At 39.2% G+C, this 15,036-nt stretch overlaps 1 protein-coding gene across 2 annotated transcripts in view; it reads right to left on the bottom strand.

Moving 5' to 3' along the window:
* LOC135526189 (ankyrin repeat domain-containing protein 13A-like) overlaps nucleotides 1–14,963 on the bottom strand; it is a 30,889-nt gene extending 15,926 nt beyond the window's left edge. Inside the window, exons 1-2 of one of the 2 annotated variants that reach the window (XM_064954466.1) lie at nucleotides 14,451–14,963; nucleotides 9,387–9,522 (exon numbers count right to left, since the gene is read on the bottom strand). In XM_064954466.1, the coding sequence (XP_064810538.1) occupies nucleotides 9,387–9,522; nucleotides 14,451–14,549 (235 nt within the window). In that variant the 5' untranslated portion in view covers nucleotides 14,550–14,963. The remainder of the gene's footprint in view (nucleotides 1–9,386; nucleotides 9,523–14,450) is intronic. The other variant, XM_064954385.1, reaches the window with a different exon arrangement.
* Between the last annotated feature and the right edge of the window lie 73 nt (nucleotides 14,964–15,036).

Below are 15,036 nucleotides of genomic sequence, written 5' to 3'. Positions count from 1 at the left end.
AATAAAACAAATATAGCTAGAACCTATTTCTTGAATTCTAAATATCAGATATTTGAAAGCTCTCGTTTAACCTTCATAATAACTCTGATGGCAGTAACTTTACAAGCACTAATTATGGTCCATTTAGACTGAAAATAGTATCTAGTTATGGTAAGGGGTGAAATAAGTATAGCCAGTTATAATTGTAATGGTCTAGCAGATTATAAAAAAAAGAAGATCAGTCTTTACATGGCTAAAAGAAAAGGAATATAGCATATACTGTTTACAGGAAACTCACTCTACATCCTTAGATGAAGTAGCGTGGAAAAAGGAACGGGGCGGTGAAATAATTTTCTGTCATGGACAAATTAACTCGAAGGGTGTGATGATATTCATTAACAAAAATGTTGATCTGAATGTGCAAATAGTCAGGAATGATTCGCAAGGAAGGTGGATCCTTTTGAATATGAAAGTGGACAAAAATGAGATTTATCTCATTAATCTATATGGTCCAAATCAGGATGATCCACACTTCTTTCGAAAACATTTATAACAATTTATTGAACTTACAGGCAACAAATGATCTAATCAGTATGGTAGGAGACTATAACACAGTGTTAAGTACCTCAATGGACTGTAAAGGTCATCACTCTACAAACTATCATCACTGTGCCCTTAAACTTCTTAAGGCTAGGGGGCACTATTTCCCCATCCGGATGCCCAAAGTAAACTGCCTGCTACTCAGGCCCAGAAACTAGGATATGCATATTATTTGTAGATTTGGATAGAAAACACTCTGAAGTTTCTAAAACTGTTTGAATGATGTCTGAGTATAACAGAACTTATTTTGCAAGCGAAAATCCGAGGACAAACCCTCCAGGAATCTTTTTTTTGGGTCACTCTCTTTTCAATGGGTTTTCAATGGAAATCTAGAATTCTAAGCCAGTTGCTTGCAGTTTCTATCGCTTCCACAAGATGTCAACAGTCTTTAGAAATTGGTTGATGTTTTTCCTTTGAGAAATGAAGAAGTAGGGCTGTCCAGAACGAGGGTCGGGTGAAGTGTACTGTTGTGGTTGAGGCGTACGACCTGAAAGCACGCTCCACTTTGTTTTCCTCCGGTATTGAAACACAGTTTATTCCGTCTTAAATTTTATTGATTACTTACGTTTAAAAATACCTAAAGTTGGATTAAGAAAGTTGTTTGAAATGTTTGGATCAAGTTTACAGGTAACTAATTAGATAATGTGTAGTCATGTTGCGGGAGTTGGAACCGGTGTATTTTCTGAATCATACGCGCCAAATAAATAGACATTTTGGATATATAACGGCAGAATTTATCAAACAAAAGGACCATTTGTGATGTTTAATGGACATATTGGAGTGCCAACAGAAGAAGATCTTCAAAGGTAAGGCATGCATTATATGTTATTTCTGACTTTTGTGTTGTGCCTGGTGGGTTGAATTACGATTTTCATGTGTATGTTTGATGGGGTGCTATCCTCAGATAATAGCATGGTTTGCTTTCACCGTAAAGCCTTTTTGAAATCTGACACTGTGGCTGGATTAACAAGAAGTTTATCTTTAAATCCATGTATATCCTTGTGTGATTTATGAATTATTATTATGAGTATTTCTGTTATTGAATTTGGCGCACTGCTATTTCACTGGGTGTTGTCAAATCAATCCCGTTAATGGGATTGGCGCGGGATGGGATCACTAAGAGGTTTTAAGGAAATCACAAATATTATGGACACATTAGAAATAGTGGATATTTGGAGAAAAAAAAATCTGACCTATTGAGATATACATGGAGGAGACTTAATCAAGCTAGTCATCTGGACTACTTTCTTGTCTCTTTCTCTCATGCATCAAAGGTTAAAAAAGTTTTAATAGGAGACAGAATGTGATCGGCTCATTATCTAATTGCCATTAACATAACTCTTATAGATTTTCCACATGGGCGGGGATATTGAAAATTGAACCAAAGTTTACTGGAGGACAACTTATTTTTAACTAAGACAAAATAACTTATCTGAATTTTTCCAGTATAATATAGGTTCAGCAAATCCCCTTATTGTTTGGGATACCTTTAAATGTACCTTCAGGGGTCATTCAATTGAATATTTATAAATAATAAACAAGCAGTTTCTGGCTAAAGAGGGAGGGAAATTCATGAACTAATACTACAGGTAGATACAAAATAAGTTAGAGGAAAAACAAAAAGAACTTGAGGAACTTATTAAAGAACGATCTAATGTAATCTATTACAAAAATAAACCAAACTGGATGGAATATGGAGATAAATGCAAAATTCTTCCTGAATCTCCAATACAGGAACACAAAAAGAATTTGCAGAAACTCATTACTGAAGACAGAGTCATCTATGATTCTCTGAATGATAATTATTTTAGGCAGATGTTCTCTTTCCATCTCATCCTTTCTCACTGAATGAAGATTATGGTAAGGAATTATTTCCAAATAATATGAAAAAAATGGAAAATTAACATGTACAGAAAGATCTGTGCGAAGGCCAAATTAGAGAGGAAGAACTTTGAGGCTATTAAATCCTTTCAGTCTGGAAAAACCCCAGGGCTTGATATACTAGTATTTTTTGATATACAGTGGGGCAAAAAAGTATTTAGTCAGCTACCAATTGTGCATGTTCTCCCACTTAAAAAGATGATATTTGAAGTAAATATATGATGAAAAGGCCTATGACAGACAAAATGAGAATCACATTCGAGGATTTGTAATGAATTTATTTGCAAATTATGGTGGAAAATAAGTATTTGGTCACCTACAAACAAGCAAGATTTCTGGCTCTCACAGACCTGTAACTTCTTCTTTAAGAGGCTCCCCTGTCCTCCACTCGTTACCTGTATTAATGGCACCTGTTTGAACTTGTTATCAGTATAAAAGACACCTGTCCACAACCTCAAACAGTCACACTCCAAACTCCACTATGGCCAAGACCAAAGAGCTGTCAAAGGACACCAGAAACAAAATTGTAGACCTGCACCAGGCTGGGAAGACTGAATCTGCAATAGGTAAGCAGCTTGGTTTGAAGAAATCAACTGTGGGAGCAATTATTAGGAAATGGAAGACATACAAGACCACTGATCATCTCCCTCGATCTGGGGCTCCACGCAAGATCTCACCCCGTGGGGTCAAAATGATCACAAGAACGGTGAGCAAAAACCCAAGAACCACACCGGGGGACCTAGTGAATGACCTGAGGAGAGCTGGGACCAAAATAACAAAGCCTACCATCAGCAAGGGCATTGAAGATGAAACGTGGCTGGGTCTTTCAGCATGACAATGATCCCAAACACACCGCCCGGGCAACGAAGGAGTGGCTTTGTAAGAAGCATTTCAAGGTCCTGGAGTGGCCTAGCCAGTCTCCAGATCTCAACCCCATAGAAAATATTTGGAGGGAGTTGAAAGTACGTGTTGCCCAGCAACAGCCCCAAAATATCACTGCTCTAGAGGAGATCTCCATGGAGGAATGGGCCAAAATACCAGCAACAGTGTGAAAACCTTGTGAAGACTTACAGAAAACGTTTGACCTCTGTCATTGCCAACAAAGGGTATATAACAAAGTATTGAGATAAACTTTTGTTATTGACCAAATACTTATTTTCCACCAGCATTTGCAAATAAATTAATTTTAAAAAATTAAAAAATCCGATTTTTTTTCTCTTCTTCTTCTAATTATGTCTGTCATAGTTGAAGTGTACCTATGATCAAAATTACAGACCTCATCTTTTTAAGTGGGAGAACTTGCACAATTGGTGGCTGACTAAATACTTTTTTGCCCCACTGTACCAAAAGCTCCATTGTTACCCTGGGTCTCGACCCCGCCCTGTGCAACTGGGTACTGGACTTCCTGACGGGCCGCCCCCAGGTGGTGAGGGTAGGCAACAACATCTCCACCCTGCTGATCCTCAACACTGGGGCCCCACAAGGGTGCGTTCTGAGCCCTCTCCTGTACACCCTGTTCACCCACGACTGCGTGGCCACGTACGCCTCCAACTCAATCATCAAGTTTGCGGACGACACAACAGTGGTAGGCTTGATTACCAACAACGACGAGACGGCCTACAGGGAGGAGGTGAGGGCCCTCGGAGTGTGGTGTCAGGAAAATAACCTCACACTCAACGTCAACAAAACTCAAGAGATGATTGTGGACTTCAGGAAACAGCAGAGGGAACACCCCCCTATCCACATCGATGGAACAGTAGTGGAGAGGATAGTAAGTTTTAAGTTCCTCGGCGTACACATCACAGACAAACTGAATTGGTCCACCCACACAGACAGCATTGTGAAGAAGGCGCAGCAGCGCCTCTTCAAACTCAGGAGGCTGAAGAAATTTGGCTTGTCACCAAAAGCACTCACAAACTTCTACAGATGCACAATCGAGAGCATCCTGTCGGGCTGTATCACCGCCTGGTACGGCAACTGCTCCGCCCACAACCGTAGGGCTCTCCAGAGGGTAGTGAGGTCTGCACAACGCATCACTGGGGGCAAACTACCTGCCCTCCAGGACACGTACACCACCCGATGTCACAGGAAGGCCATAAAGATCATCAAGGACAACAACCACCCGAGCCACTGCCTGTTCACCCCGCTATCATCCAGAAGGCGAGGTCAGTACAGGTGCATCAAAGCTGGGACCGAGAGACTGAAAAACAGCTTCTATCTCAAGGCCATCAGACTGTTAAACAGCCACCACTAACATTGAGTGGCTGCTGCCAACACACTGACTCAACTCCAGCCTCTTTAATAATGGGAATTGATGGGAAATTATGTAAAATATATCACTAGCCACTTTAAACAATGCTACCTAATATAATGTTTACATACCCTACATTATTCATCTCATATGTATACGTATATACTGTACTCTATATCATCTACTGCATCTTTATGTAATACATGTATCACTAGCCACTTTAACTATGCCACTTTGTTTACATACTCATCTCATATGTATATACTGTACTCAATACCATCTACTGTATCTTGCCTATGCTGCTCTGTACCATCACTCATTCATATATCTTTATGTACATATTCTTTATCCCCTTACACTTGTGTCTATAAGGTAGAAGTTTTGGAATTGTTAGCTAGATTACTTGTTGGTTATTACTGCATTGTCGGAACTAGAAGCACAAGCATTTCGCTACACTCGCATTAACATCTGCTAACCATGTGTATGTGACATAAAATTTGATTGGATTTGATTAGACTGTTTTAACTACTCCTATAGAAATGGTAGTCTGTTCGGTACTCAGGAGGAAGGAGGAAAGTCTGATTTCTTTATTATTAAAACAAGACCCAGATGGAAAATATAAAGACCCAGTCTATCTAAAAAACTGAAGGCCCCTTACGCTTAAATGTTGTGATGCAAAAAAATACTAGCAAAATGCATGCAATTAAAAGGGTCTCACCAGGTATTGTTCATCCTGATCAGACAGTTTTTTTTACATGGATGATATATTAGAGATAATATACGACAACTACTAGAAATAATAGAACATCATGAAATTCATCATTTGATAAAGTAAGACTGAATTTTATTTATAAATGCCTGGATTTTTTCAATTTCGGTAATTCCCTTATAAAATTGGTAAAGATAATGTATAGCAACCCCAGGTGTAAAATAATAATTAATGAGAGTTTTGAATGGTCAAGAGGAGTTAAACAAGGGTGTCCACTGTCACCATATCTATTCGTTATGGCCATCGAAATGTTAGCTATTAAAATCAGATTCAATAACAACATTAGAGGATTAGAAATTCAAGGCTTAAAAACAAAGGTGTCCATGTATGCCGATGACTCAAATTTTATATTAAGTCCGCAAGCTAGATCCCTGCAATGTCTCATTGAAGATCTCGATAACTTTTCTGTACTCTCTGGACTAAAACCTAATTATGATAAGATATTACGTATTGGATCCTTAAAAAATACAACTTTTACAGTTAGTGGGTCAGTTTACCTATAAAATGGGCTGATGGTGAAGTAGACATACTCGGTATTCATATCACAAAAGATATAAATAAGCTCTCCACAATGAATTTCAATAGAAAACATGTAAAAATAGACAAGATCCTGCAACCATGGAGAGGTAAATACCCGTATATTTATGGAAAAATTGCCATGATTAACTCCTTAGTCATATCTCAGTTTAGTCACTTACTTATGGCACTGCCTACTCCTGATGATTAGTTTCATGCAAATCATATGAGCAAACAGTATTTGGTTTATCTGGGATGTTAAACTGGACAAAATAAAACATGCCTATCTATATAATGAATATGAATTGGGTGAGTTGAGATTATTAACTATAAAAGCACTAAACCTCTCTCTAAAAGCTTCACTCATTCAAAAGTTTTATTTGAACCCTAAATGGTTAAGTAGATTACTAAGAAAAGCTCATCCATTGTTTTAAAATGGCCTTTTTGCCTTTGTGCAGATTGCCATGTATCATTTTCAAACAAGCATTGCAGAGCTGGCTACAATTTCATTCCTCTGAAAAGATAGAACAAATAGTACACCAAATATTATGGCCTGTATTTATGGGAAAGATGTTTGAAAAGGTATTTTGTTCTGAAATGACATTGTAAATTGGAATGGTAGAGTTATGTCCTTTATCAGAATTGTACGGAAAGGTCTGCTCAATCCAAGAGTACAACCAATTGACTACAGCATTGCCCCAAAAATGGAGGAGACGGGTGGCAGCGGGAGGAGGTAGTGAACTGGTCTGTCTGTCCAATATAAAGGATCAAAACTGGCGGAGGAATAAAAATATCATAAAAAGGAAAGTATACCAGTTTAATTTCAGGACCAGGATGTTGACAACTGTGCCATGCAGATTGCAAAATAGTTGGGAAGAAACTTTTGATGTACCAATTCCATTGTACAGGGTGTATGAGTTGATATATAAAAACGCAAGATTCAAGACTTTGTGATTTTCAGCTAAAATTATTATATAGAATTCTTGCCACCAACAAAATGTTTGGGGCATAAAATCATCGAAGCTCTGCAGATTTTGGTGTGAGGATACAGAATCAATAGACCATTTATTTTGGTATTGCCCACAGGTAGCCTGTTTCTGGTCTCAGGTTTAGGTTTAGGAATGGCTGAAAATGCATAGCATTGACCTAAAATTGACCCTAGAAATAGTACTGTTAGGAGATCTGGAGAGACCTGGTCAGTCAATTACTCCAAGACCGGGTCAGTCAATCTTGGAGGGTTTGAGTTCACGTTTTTTGGCCTGGTGGTAGATCGGTCAACATGCCCTTGAGCAGGGCATTGACCCTGGATGCTTCAGTGTGAGGGCCACCATTGTTCCTGTTCCCAAGAAAGCTAAGGTAACTGAGCTAAACGACTACCGCCCCGTAGCACTCACTTCCGTCATCATGAAGTGCTTTGAGAGACTAGTCAAGGACCATATCACCTCCACCCTACCTGACACCCTAGACCCACTCCAATTTGCTTACCGCTCAAATAGGTCCACAGACGATGCAATCTCAACCACACTGCACACTGCCCTAACCCATCTGGACAAGAGGAATACCTATGTGAGAATGCTGTTCATCGACTACAGCTCGGCATTCAACACCATAGTACCCTCCAAGCTCGTCATCAAGCTCGAGACCCTGGGTCTCGACCCCGCCCTGTGCAACTGGGTACTGGACTTCCCTGACGGGCCGCCCCCAGGTGGTGAGGGTAGGTAACAACATCTCCTCCCCGCTGATCCTCAACACTGGGGCCCCACAAGGGTGCGTTCTGAGCCCTCTCCTGTACTCCATGTTCACCCACGACTGCGTGGCCACGCACGCCTCCAACTCAATCATCAAGTTTGCGGACGACACAACAGTGGTAGGCTTGATTACCAACAACGACGAGACGGCCTACAGGGAGGAGGTGAGGGCCCTCGGAGTGTGGTGTCAGGAAAATAACCTCACACTCAACGTCAACAAAACTAAGGAGATGATTGTGGACTTCAGGAAACAGCAGAGGGAACACCCCCCTATCCACATCGATGGAACAGTAGTGAAGAGAGTAGCAAGTTTTAAGTTCCTCGGCGTACACATCACAGACAAACTGAATTGGTCCACCCACACAGACAGCATTGTGAAGAAGGCGCAGCAGCGCCTCTTCAACCTCAGGAGGCTGAAGAAATTCAGCTTGTCACCAAAAGCACTCACAAACTTCTACAGATGCACAATCGAGAGCATCCTGGCGGGCTGCATCACCGCCTGGTACGGCAACTGCTCCGCCCTCAACCGTAAGGCTCTCCAGAGGGTAGTGAGGTCTGCACAACGCATTACCGGGGGCAAACTACCTGCCCTCCAGGACACCTACACCACCCGATGTTACAGGAAGGCCATAAAGATCATCAAGGACATCAACCACCCGAGCCACTGCCTGTTCACCCCGCTATCATCCAGAAGGCGAGGTCAGTACAGGTGCATCAAAGCTGGGACCGAGAGACTGAAAAACAGCTTCTATCTCAAGGCCATCAGACTGTTAAACAGCCACCACTAACATTGAGTGGCTGCTGCCAACACACTGACACTGACTCAACTCCAGCCACTTTAATAATGGGAATTGATGGGAAATGATGTAAATATATCACTAGCCACTTTAAACAATGCTACCTTATATAATGTTACTTACCCTACATTATGAATCTCATATGCATACGTATATACTGTACTCTATATCATCGACTGCATCCTTATGTAATACATGTATCACTAGCCACTTTAACTATGCCACTTTGTTTACATACTCATCTCATATGTATATACTGTACTCGATACCATCTACTGTATCTTGCCTATGCTGCTCTGTACCATCACTCATTCATATATCCTTATGTACATATTCTTTATCCCCTTACACTGTGTATAAGACAGTAGTTTAGGAATTGTTAGTTAGATTACTTGTTGGTTATTACTGCATTGTCGGAACTAGAAGCACAAGCATTTCGCTACACTCGCATTAACATCTGCTAACCATGTGTATGTGACAAATAACATTTGATTTGATTTGTGTCACTCTGAATGGGAGTCTGTTGGATGACTGGTATGATGTAGTTATTGAGCGGCTTCACTGCAAGTATATTGTATGTTTCGAATATTCAATTATTATTATTATTTTTTAAATGTCTAAAAATATAATTCCGTTTAGACATTATGGGGTATTGTGTGTAGGTCAGTGACACAAATCTCAATTTAATCAATTTAAAATTTAGGCTGTAACACGACAAAATGTTGACAAAGTCAAGGTGTGTGAATACTTTCTGAAGAAAATGTAAATAGCATGCAGAATTCATAATATTAATAATACACAATTACATTTGGACAATTGTAGCTTGTGATGGAGAACAGCCTAACCTGTCCAATTATTGGTGTTCTCTTTGGTAACTTCTGCGCCATGTCTTAGAAGCACTCTCACTGACTCCAGGTGTCCCAGCGACACAGCCAAGTGGAGTGGCGTCCTTCCCCTGGGATCCACAGCCTCAATGTCATTCTGAAAGAAACAAACAAACACTGCAATGCCTTCAAAAACAAATAGCCTAGCTACCTAAAGAGAACTGCACATCAGATCGACATCATACACACTGGAAGCCATAGAGATCCTTTAAAATTATTAGCTAGCTTTCTCATTCCTAATTCTATGGTGGAAGCTATAGATATAATGCCTGTTAAAGACTCAACTGGCAACAAAAACAAACAATTCCAATGGAGTAAAACCACCATATATTTGGGTTATGATAGGGAAAGACAGTTATAAGCTTGAGGCATTTCTATTCTTCAAGAATCAGTGGGTACCTGGGGTGTATTCATTAGTCGGTAGCAAAATGTTTTGCAACGGAAATGGTTTACTCTAAACTAGGGATGGGTACACTTATTGGAATATCTGAATGGATATTAATATTTCATTACCTGGAAGAGTATTCATTTTGAGAAAAGAAAGGCCTATAATATATATTTTTTAAATGATTTGTCTAAAATTAAATGATCTATGTGATATTGCTACACAGCTTACAGCGGTTGACCATTACATTCAACATTTTAATAAAACAGCCTTATGACCGTTTTATAAGTGAGCCTGTCGGTAGGCTACAATGATCAACCAACAGATAGGCTGTTGTTTCATATGAATGGAGTTCAGTGGAGGCTGGTGGGAGGAACAATTGAAGGATGGGCTCATTGTAATAGCTGGAATGGGATAAGCAGAACTGATTCAAACATGTGATTTCCATATGTTTGATACCACTACATTCCTGTCATCCTATAGCTCTTCCCACCAGCCTCCACTGATTGAGTTGTTGTGGACAAGGACTGGGTAGCGCAGCAAAATAGTCTCAATTAGCTTTATTATTTTAGCTAGCTGGCTAACTTAGCTGGCTACTGTAGTTAACTAGCTTCTTTACAAATGATTTGATGCAGTCAAGACAGGCACTACCTGATGGTATGATAAATAATCTAATCTATGGCAGCAACAAGTTTGTCTAAGTAGCAAGTCAGTTTGCTACTTTACTTTCTCTCGCTCTGTGCCACACACATACTGTCACACACAGGCCCCTGCTCCTCTCTCGCCCCTCCCCCACCAGCGCACCGACTCCATCTCTCGAGTTGTGTGAGCAAGTCTCCATTGAAGTTTACCCAAAGTATTTCAACTATCTGGTTATCCGAAAAAATATCATATTATTTGAATACTAAAATCATTTAAAAATGCTCATCCCTACTCCAAATGGAAAATATTTTGCAATGAAATCGAGAGTTTCTATTGGTAGGGACGTCAAACATTCAAGTTGCTGCACATACACTATGGAGGCTTTAGTCTAGAGTGTCCGGTTTAAACATTTAGAGGAATTACTCATCAAGATGACATAAGATCGAGTGCTTAACGGTTAAAGGACTCCGTGTTATGACATAAATGCAGAAAGTAAACAGCATAGTGGGTCAATTTCCGCAACAACTAAGAGCATTGAAACACAAGGCTCAACTTCTCTGTCGTTTTTGGGCCCTGCCTACCTTGCTATGAACAGCGTGATGTGATCCCTTGCACATGCACAGATACCATGTGACTGTGAGAGCTAAGTCTTGCATTTCACTCATCTCGATATTTGTGGTTCTCTTGCTAACATCATTTCGCTGAGTCTACCATTAGCTGCAATATGTAACTTTTTGGGCAACCTACCAAATTCACATAGAAAAATTAGTTGTAGATCTGTCACTCATTGAAAGCAAGTCTAGGAAGGGGTATATATATTCTATGTGCACTATTTCTATACTTCCCAAAAAGAATAGAAAATTAACTATGGGTTCTAACTATCAAATGGCATGGACAATTCGGGGCGGACTCTTTATGGACCCCTTTCCAGTATACAACACACTGATGTCACACACAGACTCTGGCTGCAGTAAGAAAGCAATCGCCATCTGCGCCCATTCAACATAACCTAGGTTTACGATTTTATTACTTCTAAACAAAATAACTACACTACCGTTCAAAAGTTTGGGGCCACTTAGAAATGACCTTGTTTTTAAAAGAAAAGCACATTTTTTGTCCATTAAAATAACATCAAATTGATCAGAAATACAGTGTAGACATTGTTAATGTTGTAAATGACTATTGTAGCTGGAAACAGCTGATTTGTTTATGGAATATCTACATAGGAGTACAGAGGTCTTTTGCAATTATGTTAGCACAGTTGAAACTGTTGTGCTGTTAAATAAGCAATAACACTGGACTTCTTTAGACTAGCTGAGTATCTGGAGCATCAGCATTTGTGGGTTCGATTAGAGGCTCAAAATGGCCAGAAACAAAGGACTTTCTTCTGAAACTCGTCAGTCTGTTCTTGTTCTGAGAAATGAAGGCTATTCCATGTGAGAAATTGCCAAGAAACGTCATTTTATTGGACTTTTTTTTTTTGCATTTCTTTCAAAAACAAGGACATTTCTAAGTGACCCCAAACTTCTGAATTTTGGGTTCTCATATGCTTACAACTATGTTTTGATTCTTGCTTGAACAGTCGCTATTATACTAGGTTGTGATCTAGCAAAATAACTATTTTGGATGCAGCCATTGTTAGCTAGAAAGCTAACGCTCATTGACTTAGGCTGTAGCATTTTACTGGTTGAAGCTGAAGTGTTGTTTTTTTAAAAAGTATAATGCAGTTGATTTGCGATGACAGACATTATATTACATTATATCAAGCCTTAAAATACTATTTTAATCCAAAATGTGTGAAATGCACTCAAAAGCAACATGCAAATAGAGGCGTTTTTTGCTGCCATTCTATAAGAACTCCCCAGTGCTCTGCCACCAACTTGCGAGCATCGCCCCTGTGCGGCAATGTTTGCAAACACAGAAAGTGGTCTATAAAAGTCGCTGGCCACACACCAATACACAGATTTGACAATCCAACTGTCACTTAAAAGGAAAACTTCACAAATTTTTTAACTTCAAAATCATAAAATAGTTATTTTACTCGGACGGTTCTGACCTAGAATATGTGGACAACTACAAATACCTAGGTGTCTGGCTAGACTGTAAACTCTCTTTCCAGACTCATATCAAACATCTCCAATCCAAAATCAAATCTAGAATCAGCTTTCTATTTCTCAACAAAGCCTCCTTCACTCACGCCGCCAAACTTACCCTAGTAAAACTGACTATCCTACCGATCCTCGACTTCAGCGATGTCATCTACAAAATAGCTTCCAATACTGCAGTCTATCACAATGTCATCCATTTTATTACCAAAGCCCCTTATACCACCCACCACTTCGAACTGTATGCTCTAGTCGGCTGAGTATTGAAATATAAAACCTCAAAACCTCCTTGTTCTTGGGTAATACTGAGAATATCTTTCCTTAGATAGTGAGGCTTGTTCCTCCAAATAAAATTATAAAACAATCTTCTCAGTCCTTCACAATTTTAGGGGGTAAGTCAAGTGATAACAAGACATAAAATACATAAACCGTTAACCTTTAGCTTTGGACAATAAAACCCGACCATATAATGACATATCTCATTAACCAGAGGTTCAATTTCTTCTTTGTTTTCTCAATAATGGGGTTAAAGTTTAATTCACTCCTTTGTTTTTCATCCTTGCATACAACAATTACAAGATAAGTCACCTTATCTTTAATTGGGATACCATATACTTCCTGTAAAACACAGTCCTTGAGTGGAAATAAGACTGATTTATTGATATTAATTTTCAAACCTGAAACTATGGAAAAGTATTCAATACAGGAAACTGCTTTAGAAACCTCATTCCTGTCTCTCAAAAATATGGTGGTATCGTCAGCCAGTTGACATAGTTTAAATTCCTTGCCAAGTGCTGAAACACCTTGAAAATTCCCTTTCTTGATATGAAGAGACATAATTTGAGGAACCAATAAAAAAAATGGACTAATTGGGCAGCCCTGCCTAATGCCACGGGGTGTCCCGTGAGCTAATTTCACAGAGCTAGTACAAGCACTATATAAAGTTGAGAGTGCTTTAAAAAAAAGTTACCAAACCGCAAAAAAGTTATTGCTTTGAACATAAACTCATGTTCTACAGTGTCAAAGGCTTTATAAAAATCAACAAACATAAGAAAACTATCATCAAGGATGAGGTCATTATAGTCAATCATATCTAAGATCAACCTGATGTTATGACTGATGTGTCGACCATGCATAAAACCAGATTGTTCTTCATCACTTATATGATATAAGCCTTGTTTCATCCTCTTAGCAAATACAAATCATTTTTCATCATTATTGAAAAGCTATGGGCCTCCAGTTGTCTATATAAAGACTATCCTTATTAGCGTCGGGAATCAAATATATTACACCTTGCTTTAAGGAAGCCGGTAACTCCCTGTAGCAGAGCATCTCTCTCCATTCAATACAGGCAGTTGACGTCAACATCATCGAATATTCAAAAACAGATTACAATAATGAGATGTATCCACCAATCCAAATAAAGGAGAGACAGACAGCCGACAATGCCGCTTTGTGCACAACGACTCCGATTGTTAGTGCGGAGAGACATGTATCTTGTCAGTATTTCCATAATCTTTGGATCCTAAATTAAACGGTTTCCGGTAACGGTCTGCGACTAATGAACACACCCCTGGTGTCGTGTCGAACACCAGTTAATAGCCCATGCAAAGTCGAACGTATTCGCTAGAAGGCTGACTAGTTAGTTATGTTAAAATACACGTGTATCATCTCGATCATTGTTGCAACATGGCATTCTGTGAACGGATATAACTGGAATTAGACCAGTCAAATTGTATGGTTATGCATGTCAAGCCAAGCAGCTAACGCCGGTAACTAGCAAGAAGTTAGCCAAGTAGCTAACGCTGGTTTCAGCCATTTTGAAGCAGATAGAGATGTAGCTAGAAAAAGGTGAGTAGTTGTAGCTAGCTCAGTGTCCATATGTTGACATACCTTTGTTGACTCGTTTTCCAAATTCCTGTAATCATTTTCCCAGACCAATGAATGTAGTGGAAACTTCATCCTAAAATCTTCGTTGACCGCGGATAACATCTTCCCCTACTTCGAACTTCTAAATGTAGCTAGCGTATATTTACAGCCATGGACAACCTAAGCTAAACGTTGAAGAAATATGAATCAAGTCATCTCCATATTCCGTCAGGATTCATGTCAAATTTTGCTAGCCAACTTCTACAAAATAAAACTTTCGAAAAACAAGGAAGTGTCAAGTTGAGACTATTGTGATAGGGGTGTTTGAAATAAACTGTTCTAAAAACCAATTTTGGCAGAGGATAAATACCAATATTTAACTATTTTTCAGAATAAATATAAGTACAGGTATATATTTCTGAAAAAAAAAGTTATGTTCAATATTTACTAATAATATAGTCCCTTCTTGAAAAATGGATTGTTCCAAGCAAGGACGTGACCATTTACGCTATGGCCAGTGCAAGCAGGTCTTTACTCATTTGTGGCAAATAATTTTTAGTAAATATAATTTGATTTAGTATGGTAAATATAGAAATATGCTTTCATATTG

The sequence above is a fragment of the Oncorhynchus masou genome, chromosome 1, assembly GCF_036934945.1.
Source record: "Oncorhynchus masou masou isolate Uvic2021 chromosome 1, UVic_Omas_1.1, whole genome shotgun sequence".
In the NCBI taxonomy this organism is placed as follows: domain Eukaryota; kingdom Metazoa; phylum Chordata; class Actinopteri; order Salmoniformes; family Salmonidae; genus Oncorhynchus; species Oncorhynchus masou.
The sequence above is the reverse complement of the archived record's forward strand: the minus strand, read 5'-3'. Positions and strand labels throughout refer to the sequence as shown.